Source organism: Octopus bimaculoides, chromosome 1 (genome assembly GCF_046866305.1).
Source record: "Octopus bimaculoides isolate indiv1 chromosome 1, ASM4686630v1, whole genome shotgun sequence".
Lineage (NCBI taxonomy): Eukaryota > Metazoa > Mollusca > Cephalopoda > Octopoda > Octopodidae > Octopus > Octopus bimaculoides.
This window is the reverse complement of record NC_142928.1, coordinates 122,398,815-122,425,334: the sequence shown is the minus strand read 5'-3', so window position 1 is coordinate 122,425,334 and position 26,520 is coordinate 122,398,815. Positions and strand designations below refer to the sequence as shown.

Below are 26,520 nucleotides of genomic sequence, written 5' to 3'. Positions count from 1 at the left end.
CTTAGACTGGTGAGGTAATAAAAGGGACAAAGAAATCACAACTAGTGCTGTTATAGTAGGAATAAGTACATCAGTATATTGAGTTTCCCTCAGATTATTAAAGGAAGTTCTACTAAAGGCATTCAATAGCCAGATGGCAGAATTAAGATAAGTGATCGATTAACACTACCACACACTAGGGGCACTAATGCAATAAGGGGTAGCATGCATGTGCATACTTATATTTATGTGTATGTATGTACATATCTATGTATGTTATATCAGGTAACTTTGTGTTACTGATAACATGTAACCTAGTACATGTTGCATGGTTGGGTCATTAATCACTAAACCAGCAACACTACCAACCATGCTTAGTAAGGCACGTAGTTTTCATTGGACACTCTGCAGGACCTAAAACAAAACTTGTCATATGATGGGATGAACTCAGTATAGTCAATGGTCATCCAATAGCCAAGAGTTAGAGACTCTCTGATCTTTGTTTAGACATCACTCTTGGAGAAGGAAAAGTCTGAGGTAACACCTGCAACTTCATTTGCATCCAGTGATGTAGACTAGTTCTTTATAGGCAAATGTTTACTTCACTTAGAACAATGGTTCTCAACCAGGGCCCATATGGCCCCTGAGCATATGTATAAGACTTTCGGGGGTCTACACAACAAAATAGTAAACTGGGGATCCACAATAGTATTTTAAGGGCCCCTGAAAAAATTTTGTTTTGTATGTATATACTGGTATGCATTACAAGAAACAGCTAGGTTTCTTTCTCAAATGTCTTACACAATTCAACCTACACAAGTTTATATACGGGAAAAAAAATAGGAATTTTGAAAGACGTTTCAGAGCCATTAAACACTGAATGGCTATGGGGGGTCCACCAGAATAAAATAGTAATCAAAGGGGTTCAGAGATAAAACAGAAGATAAAACAGAACCCCTGGTTTAGAAAGTGGGATAGGCTCAGTGCATGGATTTTCTACACTTTAAAAACATACAGTTAAAGTCTTGCATGACATTGTGTCAGAACAACTCCTCTGGAATCTTTCAGTCCTTATCTATGGCTTCACTGAACTTATATAGATACCAAGACCTTAACTCATTAAGTTACTGTAATCAAATATGAATCTAAAACTAATTCCAAATGCTACACATTCCTGATGTAACTCAATACCAGCTCTTGATAATTTTAGGTTTCAGAAAAACTTCAACATAATCACACACAGAGGGATAGCAAGAAAGAAGGTGAGGGTTGGCAGTCACTCCTATGAGGCAGATGTGAGGGAATGCAAAATTTCTTGTAGCCTACCATGCCTGTTGATGAAGGTGGTGACACCAAAGAAATTATAAAGAAACCCCAAGACGTTATTATCACAGACTACAGACAAAGAACTGTCTATTAATTAGCATATTAATTTCAAAAACTGCCAACACATCTCTGAAAGACTTTGGGAAACCATCCAAATGTAAAGATCTGGAAATAGAAACATCCACAAAAAAAGAAACAATTCTTATAATAATAGATGCCTTGTGAAAGATAAGAAAAAATGCTGAGGAATGCTTAATTAAAACATCAGGACTTAAACATACGCATCATCATTGTCATCGTCGTTGCCATTGTCATCATTGTTGTCATTGTCGTCATCGTCATCATTATCATCATCATCATCACAATCATCATCATCATCATCATCATCATCATCACCCTCATCATCATCATCATCATCACCATCATCACCTTCTTCATTTTTCTGCTTTTTACCCATGCTGGAATGGGTTGGATTAGACTTCAGCAGGCCTTATTCTAAAATAGGATGTACTTCCTGTGACCAAAACTCAATTATTTTCAAGGAAATTACTTTATTTCCCTTATTTTCACGTACCAAAACCCAATAAAACTGCAGTACATATCATTTACAGGTGACATAAACATGGCATTACTGGCACTCAAATTGTGCCAGTATGATGACACATGGAAAAAAAAAGCTCCCATGCATACACACATGGGCAATATGCTTTAGTATAATAACCATCTGCCAGTTTCACTCACAAAGCATTGCTGAGTCTGGAGCTATAATAAAAGATTATAAGAAAATATGATGACCCACCAAACCAAGTGAAATTGTAGTCGTGGCAGATACTGGTGCCACACAACTGACAACTGTGCTGGTGGCATGTAAAAGCACCCTTTACACTCTCAGAGTGGTTGGTGTTAGGCATGGCATCCAGCCAAAGAATCCATGCCAAATCAGACTGGAGCTTGGTGCAGCCCCTCAGCTATCCAGCCCTGGTCAAACCGTCCGACCCATGATGACATGGACAATGGACACTTGATGATGATGATGATGATGATGATGATGATACAGTGAAAGATAACCAAAAATCACATGAGTATGAAGTAAACTCAATAACCACATATCCATACTTGTGCCTTTCAAACAACATACAGACCTTACAGCCAGAGTCTTCTTTCTCATTGCAAAATGATTTATTCCACTTTACAATTTTTTTCTAATTGTGTTTTCTTTTTTTCTTTGCTGATGCAAGCCATTACACTGTTATCCCAAATTCTACTGTTTCACTTTCATACAGGAAACAGCACTAGTGTGCATGTATTACAAAGAATACTACTCCCAACTCTCTATACAATTAAATAACATAAAAACCAAATGAAACAAAACAGTACACACCCAAGGCACACAGAACTGCACTCATCTATGCAGTGAAATCATGCAATAATAATAATAATAATAATAATAATTATAATAATAATAATAATAATAATAATAATATGATTACAAAAATAATAATAAATGATAACAATGATGACAACAACGATGATGATGTTGATAATAATAATAATAATAATAATAATAATAATAATAATTTGTTGCTTGATATTCAGGCAATCTTAAAGAGTTAAAGATAAATGTATAAAGTTCTTAGGTTAAGCAAGTTTAGCTAGCCTGGCCTATCGCCACCACAGACTACAGACAGATGAGAAAATAAAAGAAGCAAAAAGAATGAAGAAGAAAAAAAAAAAATAATAATAATAATAATTATAATAATAATAATAATAATAATAATAATAATAATAATAATGAAGCAAATTTGAATTCTTTTGGCAAATTATATTTCATAGTTCCTCTATTACATTGTTTACCAATACTGTACAAAGATAATCTTCCTTGGCACGCTTTCAAGAAACTGACTAGCCTTTTATAGAATTCCAGCTAACGACATTGAGGTAGTACTGAAGTGAGTGTGCAGACCACAGATCGCAGAACAAGATGAATGTCGGGCTGGTATTTTCATGCAGTTTAGACTATTGATACAAGCCAAGAATAGTAGCAGAGGATGAAATAACTATTGAACTAACAATGTAAACACATTAACTGCTTTTTGTTTTTACACTTTTATGTGTATATATATATATATATATATATATATATTCCCACGATTTGGAGATGAGCTCAGCCATTAAAGAGTATTTCAAATAAACATATCTGGATAATATTAAGACAATTAAACAGTGATATTATAACAGGGTTTATAACAACATCCCCTCACCCTGCCAATCAAAATAAAACAAAGAGAGAGAAAAAGAAAGAAATCCAAAAGCATATTTTGTTAGTATAACTTTTATAAAAATAAAGACTGTTTAAATGTTTGCCATTTGAAGACAGACTTTTGAGTAATGACTCAATTGCAAACAAAGACTATTTTTCATCTGATTTCATTACATAATCCAAAATGATTTATGTTTACTAGATGATCAGTTAACCTACAGAGATATTATTACTAATTGAAACCAGAAAACAAGATTCAATCACTGCACTGACAAGTATAGTTATCATACATAACACATTTAACCTTACACTGTGCTGCCACTAACACCAAACCTATACATCACTGCTGCTACACACGACATTACGGGAAACTATAAAAACTATTACATCTGTACTACTACTTGTCATCATCATCATCATCATCATCGTTTAACGCCCGCTTTCTATGCTAGCATGGGTTGGACGATTTGACTGGGGACTGGTGAACCAGATGGCTACACCAGGCTCCAATCTGATTTGGCAGAGTTTCCACAGCTGGATGCTCTTCCTAATGCCAACCACGCCGAGAGTGTAGTGGGTGCTTTTACGTGCCACCGGCACAAAGGCCAGGCGGGCGGTACTGGCAACAGCCACGTTCAAAATGGTGTATTTTACGTGACACCTGCACAAGAGCCAGTCCAGCGGCACTGGCAACGATTTGTACTATTACAAATTATCAAATCTACCCAAATGTGATCCTACCGCCTTGTCAACATCACCGTCATCATCATCATCATCATTGTTGTTGTCGTCATCAACATCATTATATAACGCCCATTTTCCATGCTGATATGGATTGAGTGGTTTGACAGGATCGAGTGAGCTACATGGTGACATGGAGCTCAAATGTCAACTTTGGCATGGTTTCTAGGCTGGATACCTAACGCCAACCAATTTACATTGTGTACAAGGTGCTTTTTTTCTGTATCAACAGCACTTGTGAGGTCACCAAGTAACTCACAAAATCTACACAACACTGCCACTACAAACCACACAACTGGAAGCTACAAAAATTACTACAACATCTCTACTATCACCCATACTATTATGAATTATTAAACCTACATAAAACTGATATGACCTCCTATACTAATGAAATCTACATGTACAAAAAAAAAAAACCTGTCAAGCCTACACAACACCTCTACAACCACCCATACTGCAAAAATTATCATAGTTTAACAAAACTCCCACTATTGTTTATACTACCAAATCTAGGTAACACTTCAACTACCTCGCATACTATCAAACTAAAGCAACGTGTCTGCTACCAACTAGACTACCAAAAACTACAGTCTCCACCTGAAGTATCACTGTACATCTGAGATTGGTGGTTATCCTCGTCTCTTGCATACACAGATACAAAAGCAGTCATACAACATGCACACACACAAACATACGCATATGTATGTTGGTTGAGCTAGACAATTTGTAGTCAGAGTTATAGAAGTGCTGATCGCTTAAAGTGGAGGGAAGTTGTGGAAGAGGGAGACCCAAGGATGAAGTTTTGAAAGCTGATCTCAAAACGCTGAACCTTACAAAGGTGATGACAGAGGACAGAGATATGTGGGGCATTGCTGTACTTGAGAAGACCTGTCCACCACAACAGAATTGAAATCCTAAAACCAAAGTGCTACGTAAAAAGCACTGGTGCTGATGCCACTTAAAAGGTACCCAGTACACTTTGTGAAGTCATTGACATTAGAAAGGGCATACAGACATAGAAACCAGGCCAAAACAGACTATGAAACCTGATGCCTTATCAGTTCCTATCAAACCATCCAACCCATGCCAGCATGGAAAACAGATGTTAAATGATGATGATACTTTTGTGAACTCCATATGGATTGAGGCTAGTGTTCTGAGTATACTGATGCCATTAGTCACCAGCATTTGTCTACAATACAGCATGTGATCCAGCCCTTGTTGCAAGATGGTGGCTTGTGTAGTATGCTACAATTACGCTGAGAGCTATACCAGCAGAGCACAAGCTCCTGATAGGGTCTCTATGCTTGACAGGTCAAAGGGTTAGGGTTAGGGTTCTTGACTCCAGTTCATCTTATCTGCTTCTCTCCAGACGAATATATGAACTACCTCTTCCTCAAAGGAAAAATGGGTTTGCAAGGAGTAAAATCCTTACTTAGAAACAAAGTGAAGCTACAGATGCATTAATGATAATTCAAAACCAGCAAGACCTGGGAGAAGAAGGCCTTCCCTCAAGGAAATATAGCATTATGCAGCAAAATCTCTAAGGAAGCTGCAAGGTTAAGGCAGGGCCCCAACTGGAGAGAAGCAGATAAGATGAACTGGAGTCAAGAACAGTGGAGAAAGCTTATCAATGGCTTATGCCCCATAGGGAGCAAAGGGCTTAAGTAAATACTTATCTGCACTGTGTTGTGTTTTGTCTGTTATCATCATCATCGTTTAACATCCATTTTCCATGCTGGCATGGATTGAATAGTTTGACAGGATTTGACCAACCAGAGAGCTGTCCAGGCCCCAATTATCTGTTTTGGCATTGTTTCTATGGCTGGATGCCCTTCATAATGCCAACCAGTTTACATAGTGTGTTGGGGGCTTTTACAAATCACCAGCACAAGTGCATTTTATGTGTGGCATGGGAGATTATAGAGAAGATATGGTCATTAGTATGAGCTTTAGCAGGACTTGGATAGGACCAATGTTGAATGGTACAGATGTAGCAAAAGACAGAGTGACTGTGCATCACATTGAAATCTATTATTTGGACAGTTGAGATTTTTCATTGCATTTCACATGTTTACATCAGAACTTGGATGTTTACATCAATAGAAAGAAAATCATAAAGTAAAACACATGTATTGCACTTAACCACAAACTAACAGTAACAATACATTACAAGAATACCAGACATGAAAGAAAAAATATCTTCATATGCATGAAACTAGAGAATGTAATTCAGATAACTAATGTAATATAATACAAATTTTGATGTAAACATGAAGGTTGTAAACATCAAGACTGAATCTAGCAGTGTGCAGTGTATAGATGAGGTGAATATACAGGTTCATTAAGAGACCATCAAAACTTACTTTGGACTTCTTGGCCATCGTGTTCTTCCCGATGAGATTCTTCGTTGTCTGCTTCCTCGCCAAGACGCCGGCCCTGACCCCAACTGTGAAAACCTGACCGAGACGGAATTGTATCATCGTCATCGTCATCGTCATCATCATCACTCAAGCCAAGGAATCTCGGTACTTGTGTTTTCTGGAATGCTACTTGGTAGTTAAATCCCTGTGAAACTGGACAAAAGACAGAACAAGAAATAACTAAACAGTTGTGAACATGTTAAATAGAAACATAAGACAGTAAAAACTGTATCCATTATCATCAATAAACATGAATTTGTGAACATACAACAGTAAACATATAGTAGTGAACATAGGGTAGTAAATGCATGATAATTAGTGAGTTGGTAGAGACATTAGTGCATAGGATAGACTGCTTTGCAATGTTCACTCAAACAATCTGCATTCTGAGTTTAAATCCCATTGAGAGATATTTTGCCTTTCATCCTTTGGGATTGGTAAATAAAATGCCAGTGCATGACTGGAGTCAATTCTTCAGCTTTTTCACTTCCTGTCTTTTATGCTGAAAGAAATTTGTGTTGTTCAGACCTGGAGAGGGACAGGCTCTATCAGGTTTAAGATGCTCAAAATATGTCCTATATCATCACAATAGTATCCCTACAACTTCATCAGGAGTTGAGAGACCAGAGAAGGAAGTAAACAGCATCAAAAAATGGCTGGAGACAAACACAGAGATACAGAGCACACATATATACAACAAACTTCTTTTCCTTTTCATCTACCAAATCCACTCATCATACAGTGGGATTGAACGCAGGACCACGTGGTTGGGAAGCAAACTGCTTACTACACAACCATGCCTTTAACCCTTTTACTACAGAAATCAGATATAACCACTCAAAATTTCATCACCTTTAACTTCAGTCAAGTTTATTGAGGCAACATGACTTACAGAAATAAAGAAACAATTCTATTTCCTTGGGTTTTTTTTTGTTTCCTGTTGTGCCTATAGTAGAACGGATTAGATGTGTAACATAAGTGTACATGTTCGATAGAGTGCCACTGTTTTGAGAGAGAAGTTAAGCATAAGAGGAATTAGTTGTTGTGTGCAAGAGAGAAGACTGCACTGGTTTGGTCATGTGATGCAGATGGATGCTGATAGTTCCATAAAGAAGTGCCGATCTCTCAAAGTAGATGACAACAACAGTTTTATTGCTGCACTGTTGTTGTCAAGATGTTGCTTTGCAGCACTGTTGGACTGAAGAACTTTGAAAGCGCAGCTATAAGGTAAGGCATTTGTTTTTTGGAGGGTTCAGTGGGGGTTTGTTGTTTGTTGTTTGCCTTTCATCCTTTTGAGGGTCAATAAAATAAGTACCAGTTGTGCACTGATGTCAATGTAATACACTTAACCCCTCCATCAAAGCTGCTGGCCACGTACCAAAATTTGAAACCATTATTATTATCTAACGTAATAATTGTTAGATTACACAGTCATATAGTCAGCTCATACACCATTAAATAAAGAAGATGAACAGTGATGCGTACATTAAAAATGAGAAGTAAATAAAGAATAAGAATGATGAAGGTTAATGCTGGGAAAGTTCTGTACTGATGTGGTTCTCAGAACGAATGACTACTACTAAAGGTGTTTGTTGGTGCTGATAGAGTGAGTTAACAGAAGCAGGTCTTAATACAGGTGATGAAGAAGAGAGAGACATGTAGTTGCTCTTGAAGCTCAACATATGACCAGCCCAGCTTTGAACTGGCAAATCTATGAAACAATGTATATCAGGCAGGACTATCATATTCTTATCTTCAAGTATACATCATCCAAAATGTCCTATTTTTAAGGTAGTAATGTGTGGTTCTGAGTGATATTTGGCTGATATTTCTAAAAGGTTCAGCAACCACAGTGAATTCTTCATTTCCCCAAGGCAAGCTCTTATTTGGCTGACCTATTCTAGATAATCCTCAACCTTAAAGAAATAGTGTATTCTAGGGTTATATCAGCCAATGTGTCACCTCCCCTTTTTTAAGATGGTAAGGTGTGAAAGAAGGGTGATTTGAGTAAAATTTCTAGCACTTCAAACAACTACAGAGACGTTCCGTTCCATACATGTGTGGGGGGGGGGGGAGAGGGGGAGCATGTGTATATGCAGGTATGTGTGTTTGTATGTGAAGAAAATGTTTAAGCATCAAGATGGAAGGTAAAGTTTCCAATGATTAGATAGTGGTACTCCAATTTCAAGAATTAAGTGGTGATACTCTGACAGCTGTTTCAAGGGTACAGTAATCCATAGAAATAAAGGATATTCCTATCCAAATTTTGGACACTGCCTCCTTCATCAGGGAGAATGTATTACTTAAGGATTCACATCTCATATAATGAGTAGATGGGTGTTTGGTTTTATAAGGAGCTATACGTGTTAGCAGGAAGAGGAAATATTATAGCAAGAATTGTGGGAAGTAAATTTAGAAAATATTGTAGATTATAAGCAAGTAATTATTCACTAAGAGGAATGGTATCTCTTGTAACCATAGATACCATTCAACATTTAAGCATTTTGATCAATCTGGATAGATTCATCATTAAACTCTATAATTAGCTACATTCCACCTAATATTTATACTCACACCCCCTCTCACCTTCCACTTAATGAATAATTACTTGCTTATAATCTACCATATTTTCTAAATTTACTTCTCACAATTCTTGCCATAATATTTCCTCTTCCTGCTAACACGTATAGCTCCTTATAAAATCAAACACCCATTTACTCATTATATGAGATGTGAATCCTTAACTAATACATTCTCCCTGATGAAGGAGGCAGTGTCTAAAATTTGGATAGGAATATCCTTTATTTCTATGGATTACTGTACCCCTGAAACAGCCGTCGGAGTATCGTCACTTAATTCTTGAAATTGGTGTACCACCATCTAATCATTGGAAACTTTACCTTCCATCTGGATGCTTCAACATTTCTTTAGTCACCTTTCTGCAAGGATTTACACTTTTACTTTTTAATATATTTTTTTTATATCTTTTTAACAACACTCTTAATCTGTAAGTAGGACAATGTCTTCAGTATATGTCTTCTAATAAGCTAACATATTTTTATACATCAGTATAGTTTTTCTACTCATATATGTCTATTATATTTTTATATATTTATGTATCTGTAAATTTTTAATATTTATATATTCTATATATATATATATATATATATATATATATATGGACTCTCCCATCAATGACGATGTGTGAGTGTTTAGCTTTACCACATGACCTGCACATATTGTTTGCTTATAGAGATCAAACGTTCATGCCACACATTAGCTCACTCTCTCCAAATTGGTGTTACCTGAACAAGTGCACTGTGTACCACACATCAGGTGTCGAAATGATTGCAGAGCAATGAGAAATTAAGTATTTTGCTTAAGAACACAAGGCACCACCCAAATACTCCCATCCACTAGATTACAGGTAACTCACATCCAACAATGAGCAGAGGCTAAAGAGCTCAAAACATATTTTTACAATACAATTAAAAACAAAGTTTAAGGTCAGTGTTATCATCTTCATCATTGTTGCATATCAGATTTTCCTTGCTGGCATGGGCTGGCTGAGTCATTTCTACCAAACACCTCTCCACTAATTGTGGTCCTTTGTTATTTCTTTCATGTGACTCAACATCTTCAGCTCAGCCTTCACCATTTCTTGACATGTTTTCTTTGGTCTTTTTCTTCAACTGCTTTCCACTGCTTTGATCCCTTGAGCCTTCTTCACCCAAATATAACTCTTCATAAGTATGTGCATATAAAGGTAGTCTCATCTCTTGCAACAACAGCTGATTCCTATACCACCCAATTTTTCTTTTCATACCAGTTCATTTCTCCTCTCTAACATTCATGCACACTGACATTAAACATCTAATAGTGAAAATCTAAGATCAGTGAGTATTAATCATATCTGATCTAAAATATTCCCCAGAAGAATTTGAACTTGAAATGTAGTCAAAAGAAATATCACTAAGCATTTTGTCCAAAGAAGTGATGACTCTGCCAGCTCACCACCTTACAATTAATAGTAATATTGGTTTCAAATTTTGGCATAAGGCCAGCAGGTTTGGCAAAGGTAGATTAGTTGGTTACACTGACTCCAGGACTCTACTGGTACTTCTTTAGTGAAAACAAGTACCACAGTTGATTTTACAAGAGAAGGACAAATAGTTTTTACTTGAGAAAGAAGTGGGGAGTATATAGTCTAGCAGTCTGGTAAAAGTAACAAAATGGAATATTGCCACAAACCATATACTGTTCTTGACTGAATGATATGTCAGTAGTAGACTGAGGTCTGATAGTTACAAAAAGAGATACCCTAGCTAGTTTCACAGCCAATTGCCATCCCCAACAAAAAGTAATGTTTCAACAAGTCATGTGCATGTTTACATTTTTAAAAGAATCATCTAAAAACTACTGTAGTTTGGGAAATCTGAGGTAAAATGTTGAAAATGTTTTAACCCTTTAGCATTTAAACCAGCCATATCTGACCCAAATATTCTGCCTGCTGTATGTTCAAACTGGCCAGACCTGGCCTCTCATGCCTATCCTTTCAGATCTTACTAAAAATAAAATTCACATCACTGAAATCTCAAAGTTATAAGACACTGTATGATTAATTCAAAACAAAGAGTAATCTGAATGCTGAAGCATTAAAGTAGATTGACTTTCCAGATACATCTTGCATTAAAATACTTTTAAAACAACATGCCTGCCTACAGATATTAGTATCTCTTGTGTAAAAATGTTGATAATTGCTGAAAGAAAAATACAACTCAGTGGTTCTTGATCTGTGCAGTAGCACCAATTAAAATAAGGATTCCTAACTGCAGTACAAGGCTTCATATTTTAGATGAAACAAGATACACTCAATAGTATTAACACTAGTACTTAACTAGTGTTTATATTTTGGCCACATTGATAAAAAAATACCAAGCTTTTTCTGATGTCTTTCTTTTATATAACAGAAAGGAAACCAAAACCAAGTCCAAAGTCTCTATCTTATCTGATATAAACGAAATTGTTACAAACACACATATGGACGCACATACTTACATATAAGCACGAACACATAAGTGTGTGCACACATATGAGCGTGCACACATACGAGCTTGCACACACTCACATGCTCATACCGAACAGTTTCAAAACAACGCTAACTCATACATTCAAAATAAATGGAAGTGGAGAGACAAGTTACTGAAGAGATTGCAAGAGTGCAATGAAATAATTTAACAAAAAACTATATATTGTTTATAAATTAATAAAAGACTGAACCAGTGCGTGTGTTTATTACCGGCATAATGCCTCTCCCAAGGTTTAATTATATTTCTTTTTTTTAATTTTCATTATTATTTTATATAAATGTATTAGCTTTCTTGCATTTAACTATTTGCTTTGCAAGATTCCTGATGTGAAATCATGTGTTGAAACAGATATTGATACACTTGAGGATGGTCATACTTTGTCAATTAAATACATGCACTGTATATTTGGTCTTTACTTATTATTAGCAGCATCATAGTCAACTGCTACAAAGGTAAAGGTGACGCTTTAGATACAAATAATTACAGAGGCATCAAGCTGTTAGATCAGGTTATGAAAGTTACAGAGAGGGTCATAGCCCAACTAATTAGGGAGCGAATCAATTTAGATGAGATGCAGTTTGGGTTCGTGCCAGGTAAAAGCACTACTGATGCCTTATTTCTAGTGAGACAGTTGCAGGAGAAATACCTAGCTAAGGATAAACCTCTGTACCTGGCTTTCGTTGACATGGAGAAAGCCTTTGACAGGGTCCCCCGATCCCTTATCTGGTGGTCAATGAGGAAACTTGGGATAGAAGAATGGTTAGTGAGAGCTGTGCGAGCCATGTACAGAGATGCTGCCAGTAAGGTGAGGGTTGGAAATGAGTACAGCAATGAATTCCGGGTAGAGGTAGGGGTCCACCAAGGTTCCGTCCTCAGCCCCCTCTTATTTATCATAGTCCTCCAGGCAATCACAGAGGAGTTCAAGACAGGTTGCCCCTGGGAGCTCCTCTATGCTGATGACCTTGCCCTAATTGCGGAGTCACTATCAGAACTAGAGGAGAAGTTTCAGGTGTGGAAGCAAGGTCTAGAATTGAAGGGCCTTAGAGTCAACCTAGCTAAAACCAAAATCCTAATAAGTAGGAAGGTAGATAAAACACAAACCCCTTCAGGTAGATGGCCCTGCTCAGTATGTAGAAAAGGAGTAGGTAGTAACTCTATAAGATGTACCCGGTGCAAGCTATGGACACATAAGAGGTGCAGCAACATCAAAGGCAGGTTAACTAGCAAGTTAGTTTTTGTTTGTGGCAGATGTTCAGGTGCAATAAAGACTGTAAACAAACAGGAAACAACTTCTATCTCATTCCAGGGTGAAAAACTAGAGGCAGTCGATAGCTTCCGCTATCTGGGCGACCAAGTTAGTAGTGGGGGTGGGTGCGCTGAAAGTGTAGCTGCTAGAATAAGAATAGCCTGGGCAAAGTTTAGAGAGCTCTTTCCCCTGCTGGCAACAAAGGGACTCTCACTCAGAGTAAAATGCAGACTGTATGACGCATGCGTACGAACAACCATGCTACATGGCAGTGAAACATGGGCTGTAACTGCTGAGGACATACGTAAGCTCGCAAGGAATGAAGCCAGTATGCTCCGTTGGATGTGTAATGTCAATGTGAATACCCGTCAGAGTGTAAGTATCTTGAGAGAAAAGCTGAACATTAGAAGCATCAGTTGTGGCGTGCAAGAGAGACGATTGCGCTGGTATGGACATGTGGTGAGAATGGAGGAGGATAGCTGCGTGAAAAAGTGCCACACCCTAACAGTTGAGGGAACCCGTGGAAGGGGTAGGCCCAGGAAGACCTGGGCTGAGGTGGTGAGGCAAGACCTTCGTACATTGGGCCTCACCGAGGCGATGACTACTGACCGAGACCTTTGGAAATGTGCTGTGCGTGAGAAGACCCGGCAAGCCAAGTAAGATCGTTGCCAGTGCCCCTGGACCGGCTTGTGCGGGTGGCACATAAAAGACACCATTTCGAGCGTGGCCGTTTTCGTGCGGGTGACACGTAAAAGCACCCACTACACTCTCTGAGTGGTTGGCGTTAGGAAGGGCATCCAGCTGTAGAAACTCTGCCAAATCAGACTGGAGCCTGGTGTTGCCATCCGGTTTCACCAGTCCTCAGTCAAATCGTCCAACCCATGCTAGCATGGAAAGCGGACGTTAAACGATGATGATGATGATGATGATGATGAGTTATTGTTTAGTTTATTTTCTTTTTTTGACAGAGAAACTAAAATAATAGTAATAAGGCTGAAGTGGAGACGAAATATATAGCGTGTGTGTGTTTAATCGGTAAAATTTCACCATCCCCAAGCATAACAATATAAGCTTTCTGTTTTTCTTCATATATTAATGAAAATGAAAGTCAACTGTTGCAATGAAATAACAAAAGTCATTAACTAAATACTCCAAGACAATCACAAATTTTACCAGTCTAAAACTCTTCTGGTCTTTCAGAGTAATTAATATATGACAAGTTGAGAGAAAATAAATAAATTAGTAAAACAATTAATTGCAGTAGATTAAAAATGTTAAAACCCTCATAACAAAAAGGATGATTACTGGTCTCCAACGTTTTTCAGTATCCTATTACTATATGAATATTGTCTTTGTGAAAAGAAAGCCATTATCGTTCTTTTTAATCATTCTAATAAAGAAAAATGTTAAAAAAAAAACTATAGAGGCTGAATACACCGAATGGATCAATTAATAATAAAATTTGTAAAAGAAGATAAATTTGAGTGTAGTGAGGAAAGGTGACTTCTGACATTACGAGTAAGCCAAGCAATTCTCAGAAGAAATTACGAATGTAAGGGAGACTAATCTTGTTTGCAAAAGTAGCAGAGTTGCTGCCCTTGAAAGCGATCACTTCAGGAAAGGAAAAATCTATAAATATTTTTATTGTGTTACTGAAATTTGTTCAGTTTTATCGCAACGGCAAAAAAACATTGAAAGAGGTATCTATATTTATAGAGGTACGTATACAAGTTAGGAGAGACTGCGTGGTAAGTAGCTTGCTTACCAACCACATGGTTCCAAGTTCAGTCCCTCTGCGTGGTACCTTGTGCAAGTGTCTTCTACTATAGCCTTGGGCCGACCAAAGCCTTGTGAGTGGATTTGGTAGACGGAGACTGAAAGAAGCCTGTCATATATATGTGTGTGTGTTTGTGTGTGTTTACGTCTCCGTAACTTAGTGGTTCAGCAAAAGGAACCGATAGAATAAGTACTAGGCTTACAAAGAATAAGTCCTAGGGTCGATTTGTTCAACTGAAGGTGGTGCTCCAGCATGGCTGCAGTTAAATGACTGAAACAAATAAAAGAATTTATACAGATTTTTCCTTTCCTGAAGTGTGTATACATTAGTTTGGCAGACCCTGTATATAGTTTGCAATTTGTTTTAGTGATGCTAATTTCAACAAACTTATTTTATTAAACAACAGCTAAGCTTGTTTTCTCCACATAATAATACAATCTAATGTTGTAACATGCATTTTGCGACAGTGGACCACCAAATCTCTGGATGGAAAGTTTTAGCACCAGTGGAGTATAAATCAAGACATAACAGAGTTGACCAATATCTACAATGATTAATATGTCAGCATTATAAAATCAAAACTGCCAACAAATGGTATAATCACCTCCCTGAGACTGTAACTGAGTGAGAAAATGTAACAATTCTTTGGGACTTTCTGTTAGATACAGACCAAAGTTAAACCAGATATTGTTATGAAAGCCCAAAACAATAAAATTTGTTTACTGATTGACACGAGTATTCCTTGTGATCATAATACTGTGGCAAAAGAATTTGACAAGCTTAGAAAATATAAAGATTTGCTCACTAGTATAAAAAAATGTGGCATTTCAAGACAGTTACAATATCAGTGATCTTCCACTTAAGAATGGGAATGAAAAAGTATTGCTCCAACTAATGTAACCTAATTCAGATTAGTTCCCACGTTTTTATTTTTCATCACCATCATCTTCCTAAATATAATTATTCATCATAGATACACGTATGGCTGTGAAGTAAAGAAGTTGTGTTTCCCCCATGGAATTCTAATCCTTGTATATGATGCTGGGTAAGTGTCTTCTACCTTTGCTTTAGGTTGAACAATACCTTGTGAGTGGAATTCGGTAGACAGGTACTGTGCATGAGCCCACTGTGTGTGTGTGAGAGAGAGAGAGAGAGAGTTTTATTTGCCAGGTCTGGAAGAAAGTTAGATACACATGAACTTTGCCAGTCCTCCTAGAATGGTAAGATTGGTATCATCACTGTTCTTCTGGGACCTTTCTATGAGATATATGAGAAAGGAGGGTATTCAAAGAGCCAAGGTTCCAAGAAAGAGGACTGGGTGTAGCTATTAGTGTGAAGCCTTGGGTAATAAACACAACAAGGATGCTGAGAGGATGAGAGGAAAGTGTGATGCAAATGTTTGAGTGGAGGTGGAATGAGTCCAACCAGCTCCAAAGAGAAGAGGCCATTATAGTAGTAACAGAAAATGCAGAGATGAGGCAGCACGCTTGTAGGCCAGAAGATATACCATATCATTCCTAATTTCTTGAAATTATTTCCCTACATTTCTGAGAATCACTAACAATTGTTACTTATTTCTTTATATGTTTTGGGTTTTTTTTATCTACAACACAGTCTATCACCTTGTAACTTTACACTCTAAATTTTGGGATGAGGAATAATCAACAAAGCTGAAACCAGTACATAACAGGTACTCTATATGGGTTAATGCATAGCATATAATGGATATGAAACAATAATACTAAGAGGTAACAAATGGATATGGGATTAATATATAACATGATGAAAAAGAAAGTCAGTCACTACAAAATTTGAAACTGAGACATAAACGAGCAGAACTAAATACACTAAACTCCCTCTTATCCAGTACTTATACCCAATTTTTCTTTCAAATCATTTACACTTTGTTGTACATGCACATTGACATTACCCATCCAGTGAAGCATACTGGTTTCATTTCTTTCAAGTCTTCATATATCCTCAGTAGTCACAGCCTATGTCTCAATGCCATGTATCATAGCTGTTCATACACAGGCATCATACAATATGCCTTTCACTCTGAAGGAGAAGCCCTTCCTTACTAACAGAAGTAGTAGCTCTCCAAGTGCATATTATCCCTATCACTACTGCTTTTGTCCTCCCCTAACCTTCAACTCAACAACTCAAAATGTAAAGAGGAATGAAATGCCACTAAGCATTTTGTCCATTGAGCTAACAATTCTACCAGCTAATAATAATAATAATAATAATAATAATAATTTTCAAATTTGGGCACAAGGCTAGCAATTTCAGAGGAGGGGAGATGAGTCAATTACATCAACCCAGGTGCTAAAGTGTTACTTATTTTATCAGCCCCAATTTTATCAACCCCAAAAGGATGAAAGGCAAAGTTGACCTCATTGGAATTTGAACTCAGAACATAAAGACAAATGAAATGGCACTAAGTGTTTTGTCCAGCAAACTAAAGATTCTGCTAGCTTGTCACCTTATTTACTCTATGCAATATTGATTAAATGTAATAGACCAAAACATCTATAACTGCATCTTGTCTGTGAACAAAGATCAAATTTTTCACACCCTAAGCATGTAAATTAACTTCTGATAAATTAGTTCTTAATTTCTAGAATTTCTACATTTCTGAGAATCACTAACAGTTGTTACTTCTTTCTTTACTTCAACATAAAGATGGCTGAAATACTGCTAAGCATTTTGCCTGGCATGCTAATGATTCTGCAAGCTCACCACCTTAAATAAAAACAACAACAATATACGGGGGGATGGGGGCATCCCTCTCTCACACCACCACCAACAACTCCTGTTACAAAAATTAGCTTCATGTAAGAAAGCAACATTATTTTTCTTAAGAGAACCATGATGAAAGGGAGACTATTCTTGAAAAGTTATAGACTTAACTGACATAACAATGTCAGTAATATAGGAAAATATTTCAATGTCAGTCAAATGGAGGAATGCCAATAAGGGACTTCTGAATCTCCACATGTTTCTGCGTGCTGAATTTTAGTAACTGTTATCTGTAGATGATCTTTATTCATAGTTTTCGTTGTATAGGAATAAAAAAAACTACACTTCATATTTGCATTTAAAAAAATTCTTGTATGATCTTAAGAAAAATATCGTGCTAATGAGAAAATGAAACTTCTAAAAAAGACTGTTTATAAAGAGAATATATTTTATGTTTTTTAATTAGGTTAAGAGCAGATACAGGAAATAAAATATAATTTTTTAAATCATTTTATATGAAATAAGAACAGTAAAGAATATAGAGTATCGAATTGATATATTTGTCCTATATCACTGAAAATGACATCAGACAAGTAACAATGGACAGAAAGTGAGAAAAATTGTAAAGACTTATTGTCTCAGTAACACAAACATTCCTGTCCCTTGTGGTTTCTGACTCATTCCCTTCAATTCCTCTCATTTACTCCAAACTGTGTCCTCCTCCTTCTCCTCCTCCGCTATCACTGCTGCTAACCTGTGGCCCTCTCAACCACTGTACCAGTCCTGTTTTCTCTGAATGTCATTCATCTGGAAATTGCAGCTTTGTGTTCCTTCTGAAGTTACTAATTGCAACAGTTCAAGAGAAACATTAATTGTGTCACTTTCATTGGCTAGGGGATTTGCAAGAACCAAGAGCATAAACCCTTCCATTACCAAATCAATTGAAAAAAAGCAAACAAATCATGTGACATTGAATACATTTTTAACTTATAACTGACATTGCTTCCAAGTGTGAAGGTGAGTGGCTTCATGGTGAGAATTCCAGGCCAGATTCCAAAAGTGGCAGGAATGCAGGGACTGGTCTTTTGTTGCACAAGGTGACTATTTTGAAGGAGATGATGTTGAAATTTAGGTATATAAATTATCTTTTATTAAATATAAAGTCATAAGTGTGATTCCCAGAGGTATGCTGTGCCCTTGAGCAAGACACTTTATTTTGAGTTGCTCCAGTTCACTCATCTGGTAAAAATGAGTTGTATCTGTAATTCAAAGGGTCAGCCTTGTCACATTCTGTGGCATGCTGAACTTCCCTGAGATCTGCATTAAGGGTACACGTTGTGCTCCAAAATGACCAGTTGTATGGCTGAAAAGGATAAATGGATAAACATTTGTGGAGTGCTCAGCCACTGCACATTAATTTCACAAGCTGGCTGTTCTGTTGATTGAATCAGCTAGAACACACATCTTTATAACCCACAGAGAACCAGGCCACTACCAACTTAGTAATCACTCTGACTCTGCCCTGTGTAACATTAAATATCATAAAACTCTTTATTAACGATCAGACTAAACTTATCAGCATCATTTCAAAAATAGACAATCCCATTTCTTTATCTTCTAAATCGGGTATAGGAAAACTTTTTCAATATTGGACATGCATTGCAAATGCATAAGAATTTGTGGGAACACACCTGTGCAGAGAAAAATAATGATTTTTAAAAATTATTTTACAAATTCATAGGTATACAATTTGCATTAATCCTTTAGTTACCATATTCTTGTTGAAATATACTGCCTTTATTTCAATAGGTACAAGAGTGGGTGTGTGGTAAGTAGCTTGCTTACCAACCACATGGTTCCAGGTTCATTCCCACTGCGTGGCACCTTGGGTAAGCGTCTTCTACTATAGCCTCAGGCCGACCAAAGCCTTGTGAGTGGATTTGGTAGACAGAAACTGAAAGAAGCCCGTCGTATATATATATATATGTATGTATATATATATATATATATATATATATATATATATATATATATATATATATATGTGTGTGTGTGTGTGTGTGTGTATATGTTTGTGTGTCTGTGTTTGTCCCCCCAACATCGCTTGACAACCGATGGTGGTGTGTTTAGGTCCCCGTAACTTAGCGGTTCGGTAAAAGAGACCAACAGAATAAGTACTAGGCTTCCAAAGAATAAGTCCTGGGGTCGATTTGCTCAACTAAAGGCGGTGCTCCAGCATGGCCAGTCAAATGACTGAAACAAGTAAAAGAGTAAAAGAGTATACTAGAGAATTTAGCAAAATAACTCTGTCATTAGTAAACTGGTATTTAGACCAAAAATTAACATGAAATTTTGACGAAAGCAATGTTATTGCGAGTTCAAATATGCTTGGGGCATATTTGAACCCATGAGAAAGCCATTCACTGCACCAAACATATTTTCCATCATTCCATGTTTTTTGTATGCAAGCTGGCGAGGTCTGCTCTGAGCACACTAATTTTTTCACAGTGAACATACTGGCAGCCTCAGACACTTGGTAAAGAGCACCCTTGGAGGAACCATGTGGGCCAAAATGACCAGGAGTATTTATACACCTTATTGCTTACCACTGCCACCCAGTAATTTGATGAAAGGTTTTAATTTAGACCACATCAAAACAGGAAATCTGTGTCTTAGAATCAGAGAAGGCTAGTATCAAAAGAGACTGTGTGATAAGACGCTTGCTTCCCAACCACATAGTTCCAGGTTCAGTCCCACTGCATAGCACCTTGGGCAAGTGTCTTCTACTATAACCTCATGCTGACTAAAACCCTGAGTGGGTTTGGCAGACAGAAACTGAAAGAAGCCTGCTGTATATAAATACATGTGTGTGTGTGTGTGTGTGTGTGTGTGTGTGTGTGTGTGTGTGTGTGTGTGTGTGTGTGTATGCATGGTGTGTCTTTGTGTCTGTGTTTGTCCCCAACAACAGCTTGACAACAGGTGTTGGTGTGCTTATGTTCCCATAACTTAGTGGCTCGGCAAAAGAGACCAATGGAATCAGTACAAGGCTTTGCAATAAAAATAAGTACTGGTGTCAATTAGCTCAACTAAAATTCTTCAAGGTAGTGCCCAGCATGGCAGTCAAATGACTGAAACAAGCAAAAGATACAAGACAGATGAATACCAGCACAACCTTCATATCATTCAGTTTCTATTGCTTACCCAGGAAAGAGTGTGCATACTTGAAAAGTCTTGTCTTAATTTACAAACTCATTAATTCCTTAACAACTTTTACTTTAAGGTTTAATCAGAGGGTGAATAACAGCACCTACAACCTTTGCAGAACCTCTGAGACTAGGTAGAAGAAGTGGGAGAAATCACAGTTTAATAATATGAAAGTGCATATCATCATCATCATCATCAAAGGTCTCAGAGAATAGCAAAGTGATCTTACTCTGGGATATACTAACACATTATTATTATTATTATGAGATTTTCTTTGGTAGTTTCATGCAAATTTCTACTGTACCACCTGGTGCACTTTTTCATGTTCCTGAGATGTGTGGCATTGTGTTCTTATTTTTGTGAGGATTGGAGGACTGTAGCGTCCTTCTACTGGTGTACTACACCAGATTGTCTAGTTATAGAATTTAATTTCTTGTTTCTTGTTATACTGGTTTCAAATTTTTGCACAAGGCCAGCAATTTCAGGGGAGGTTGGGGTAAATCAATTACATCAACTTCAGTGCTTAACTGGTACTTATGATTTATCAACCTCGAAAGGATGAAAGACAAAGCCAACTCCAGCAGAATTTGAATTGAGAACGTAAAAACAGATGTAATGCCACCAAACATTTCACCAGGTGTGATAATGATCCTGCCAGCTCACACACCCTATATTTCTTGTTATATAAGTGCATGTTCTGTTACATGTGGTGTGTACTATAAGAGTTTTGTTATTTCATTGGGTCTCAATTTTGTACATTATATGTTGCAAAATTTCCACAAGTTCTTTTGTCTTAGAATATTAGTGTTATGAGTGAAGATTGTTCTATTTAAGATACTCTATTGAAACATGAGCTATTCTATAGAAATTACAGTGCCTTTGCAAAAAATGGGTTGTCCTTGACAAAGCTATTTTTTGGGGTAGTGTGTAGTGCTATGAGTCCTGGTATGATTTCTATGTTTCACTTCACAATACTTCTACAATAATATAAGAGCACTACATTACATACAAATTAGAAATGTAAGCATAGTTACATATACACCATCATTAACCAATATTATACAGCTTTATGTCTTATTACTACTAAAAAAAAAAAAGCAGAAAGTAAATGGGTGTAGCTATGTGGTAAGAACCTTACTATCCAACCACATGGTTTCAGGTTCAGTCCCGCTGTATGGCACCTTGTGTAAGTGTCTTCTACTATAGCCTTCATCCAACCAAAGCCCTGTGAGTGGATTATTTGGTAGATAGAAACTAAAAAAAGCCAGTCATGTGCATTTTAATGTCTGTTTGTACCCCACCACCATTTGATAACTAGTGTTGGTGTGTTTATGTCCTTGTAACTTAGAGGCTCATCAAAAGAGACCAAGAGAATAAGCATGAGGCTTAAGGAAAAATAAGTATTGGGACTGATACTGTTACGAACGCCCGCGCGGAGCACCTCAACGAAGAGAAAACTCGCACGCGCAAACGTCGACGCTCAGTGAGTCAGGATGTTCGCCATGACTAAGCCCGGCCGGAGCACGTAACGACGACAACAGGCAAGGAAGAAATAACACAGACCATACGTTGCGTAGTGAAACTAACTTTTTTTTTTTTACATCACAATACAAAACAACATTGCATAACAATAATTCTGAAATAACACATGTAACAATAGCGTTTCCAAACATTTAACAAAGTTTCAGAACAATTACGAAGTCTACGATCATTTCACATAATCATAAAGTTTACAATCAAAGTTCGTGTCTCAAAAGTCAATTAAAAGTTCTTTTTGTTTCTTTTGTTTTTCTTTTCTTTTCCTCTCTGTTAACACAGTTAACAAAAGTCCTTTCTTTTCTTTCTTTTCAACCAGTAAACATCACAATTAACAAGAGTTAACAAAGTTCTTCTTCTTTTAAAACATGTAACAACAAAGTACATTTTTCTTTAAAAATATATACACAAACCTTTACCGTAACCAATTCAAATCTCCCACTACAATGATAAGCACTGACCAACGTAGTCTACTACAATCTTTTGCCACTCACTTTTGCCTGCCACAACAGTCTCTTCTCTCTCGTTGACTCTATTCATTTCGACCATTGGTGCCTTCTGTCAATAACCTTTTTCTCTCCGTCTCTTTCTGTCAGCCTCTCTGTTCATCTTGCTTCTCCACTGGCTGCTGGCCTTCACGCCGGCTTGCGTTCTTCATCCAATGACTTTGTTTACGCTAACTGCTGTACACCAACTGCGATTCCCAAATCTATGCTCTAGTATTTATGACAGATACCATACCCAACAGTACTACTTTACCCCCTCCAAAGCTGGGTCAGTTTAGTACAGCTCCTAACTTGTTTTTCTAAACTTTCGATGACTGGAAAGGGTCAGCGATCACACTCCTACGCTAAAAATAACTGTGCTAGTTGACAGGACAAAGGAAATACCAATGCCCTGGCCAACTAGAAACGGTTTCAAACCCAGCTCGGGGAATAGGGACATAACGTTATTTTGTTTTTCGGCAGTCCGTATCACTACATTAGACTGGAAATTCTTCTAGACAGTGCCCCAGCATGGCCACAGTCTAATGACTGAAACAAGTGAAATATAAATGACAAAAGAATACAAAATATATAGAAGACAAGAACTAAGATTGGTAAACAGAGCAATAGCTGTACAATATATGAGGGGGTACTGAAAAGTTCCTGGCTTTGAGGGTCTCACGAAAGGCCTGGTTGGAGGCCCAGCCTTCTGAGTTCTTTTATAGAGCTTAGAAAAACTGAAGGAAACAACTGGGATTTTACCCTACATACCTACACTATGTATGTATGCATGTATGTACGTACATACATATGTACAAGGGGGTGCTGAAAAGTTCCTGGTTTTAAGGGTATTGCAAATGGCTTGGTTGGAGGCTCGACATGCCAAGTTTTTTTACAGGGCTTAGAAAAACTGAAGGACCGTTGCAATAATTGAATAAATCTGAGAGGGGAATATGTTCAATAAAATCATAATTAACTGATCCTCCTGCATTTACATTTACCCAAAGCCAGGAACTTTTCAGCACCCCATCATACATATTTCATACTACTCATCATAATAATAATCATTATATTTATCACCATCGTTATTATCCATAGCAAGTAACACATTTTACAACCGTGCCATACGAAAAACTGGTGAATTAATCAGTATAAAACATCAGTACACACTTAAGAATAGAGAAGAATTTACTGACTTATCTATAAATAAATTCTGAACCAGAAAGATGATGTAACTTTAACATTTATTCACTCAATAAATTATTCAGTAGTAGCATTACAAACGTAATCAGTGCAAGGTGGAAGGTTTTTCTGAGATTGCTTACCAAATGCTTGCTGAGAGCCATCTGTTTTCTTCAACACAAGCGCTACTGATGGACAAAGACCGAGTTCCAATAGGCTTTTTGTAGCATCTTCTTTTGTGAAATCTCGACGAGGAAAGGGCTATAATGAAAACAAAACACCATGGAGTCTATCAAAATTATAATGGAAACACATAAGGAAAATGTTTTGATAACACATCATTAAAATGTTATGTTAACACATTATTACCACATGCCATTCATCTTTACAGTATTAATAAATTTAAGTGCCAGTCAATTAATGGAGTCAATATGAACAATCGTGCTCCTTCCTTGAACATGAGGTTTTGTACCAATATTAGAAATTATTACTATTATTATTATCATATTATCATTATTATTATATATAAAGGCAGTGAGCTGACAGAATCATTAGCATGCTGGGTGAAGTTTTTAATGGCATTTCATCCATCTTTACATTCTGGGTTCAAATTCCATTAGGGTTAACTTTGCCTTTCATCCTTTCAAGGGCAATAAATTAAATACCAGTCATGTACTGGGGTCAATGTGATCAACTATCATCCTCCTCACAAACTCCAGGCCTTGGGCCTATTGTAGAAAGAATTATTATTATTACTATTATTATAGCGATGGCACATGGTTTAGAGGTTAGGGTGTCACATTCATGATCTAGCGATCATGATTTCAAATCCTATACCAGGTAGTGCATTGTGTTCTTGAGCAAAACACTTCATCTTATGTTGCTCTGCGGTCATTTCAACACCTGATACATAGTACACTATGCACCTGTTCAAACAACATTGATTTTATGGAGAGAGTGACCTAATGTGCAGCGCAGACATTTGATCAGTATAAACAAATCATTTGTGCAAGTCATTTGACAAACACTCATATGTCATCTTCGGCAAGAAAGTCCATCATTATTATTATTATTATTATTATTATTATCACTAAAACTGGCAGATCTGTTGCACACCAGGCAAAATACTTGGCAGTATTTCGTCCGTCTTTACATTCTGATTTCAAATTCCAGCAAGGTCAACGTTGGCTTTTATCTTTTTGGGGTCGATAAATTAAGTATCAGTGAAACACTGGAGTCGACGAAATCAACTAGTGTCCCAGGCGGCACACACTGTAGTGGTGTTGTCATGTCTGATGAACCGACTATATAATGTGTGTGTGTGTGTGTGTGTGTGTGTTTGTACATTTTATACACAATGGTTTTCTAACTCCTGTTTCAAGCGAGGTTATATGCCTTCAGTCATTAGAGTCTGATAAGTTGTCTATAAAGCTAAGCGTCTTATGGCTGCAAAAACATTGATCACTTGACAAATACATAACTTCATGTAAATACATTACTGCTCTATCCTTTGAAGTATGCTTCTTTTTCAGATATATGATCCACTGAGGATATACACAGATACAAGCTGACCCTGTGCCATCAAAAATTATGGCTAATTGTATTATTTTATATATAAATAAGGTACAAAATAAGGTACATAATAATCTCAGATACAAACATTCACATACTTCCCTTGTACATGCATACACACATATACTCATACAGAGTTGAAATGCTGTTTGATTTTTCTTTTCAGCATTGAATGTTCATCATCCCACTTCCACAGTACACACACACAAATATTTACATGACTCCTTTCTATATACATACATATATACTCACGCAGAGTTGAAATGCTGTTTGATGTTTTTTTTCACCATAGGACTTCTGTCATCTCACTACCAAGTTTTCCATCACCCCTTCCTTCCTTATTCATCTATCACCCCTTCCTTTCTCATATGTTGTGACACAGAAATACACACGAGTATTATTATAGTAGAAGATAAGGATGGTAAATCAAATTAATACACTTGTCAATGTTCACATACATTCACGTACTTCCCTTGTACACACACACACATACACACATATACTCACACAGAGTTGAAATGCTGTTTGATTTTTCTTTTCAGCATTGAACATTCACCAGCCCATTTCCATTGCACACACACACACACACACACACACACACACACACACACACACACAAACATTTACATACCTCCTTTTCCATACACACACATAGACTCACACAGAGTTGAAACACTGATTTTTTTTCACCCCTTGTTTTGTTATTCATCTATCACGCCTTCCGTTCTCATTCATATGTTGTGATGGAGAAAAACAGAAGATACACTATGCACTCTTTGCCACTTCCTCTCTCTCATTGTTATTACTTTCTCTCACTCCCTCTTAGTCAGGGCTATTACTCTCACTACTTCTTCACTGAATTACTATTTTCTCTCCTCTCCCTTCTACTTCCTGTGTGATTTTGGACAAATATATATATATACAAATATATAAAAACACTATGTTCATTATTAT

General features: G+C 37.0%; 1 protein-coding gene across 1 annotated transcript in view; it reads right to left on the bottom strand.

Moving 5' to 3' along the window:
* Positions 1-26,520, bottom strand: part of LOC106872789 (uncharacterized) — a 433,274-nt gene that overhangs the window by 111,529 nt on the left and 295,225 nt on the right. The window contains exons 7-8 of the mRNA XM_052969923.2: positions 24,138-24,255; positions 6,676-6,885 (exon numbers count right to left, since the gene is read on the bottom strand). Of these exons, the coding sequence (XP_052825883.2) occupies positions 6,676-6,885; positions 24,138-24,255 (328 nt within the window). The remainder of the gene's footprint in view (positions 1-6,675; positions 6,886-24,137; positions 24,256-26,520) is intronic.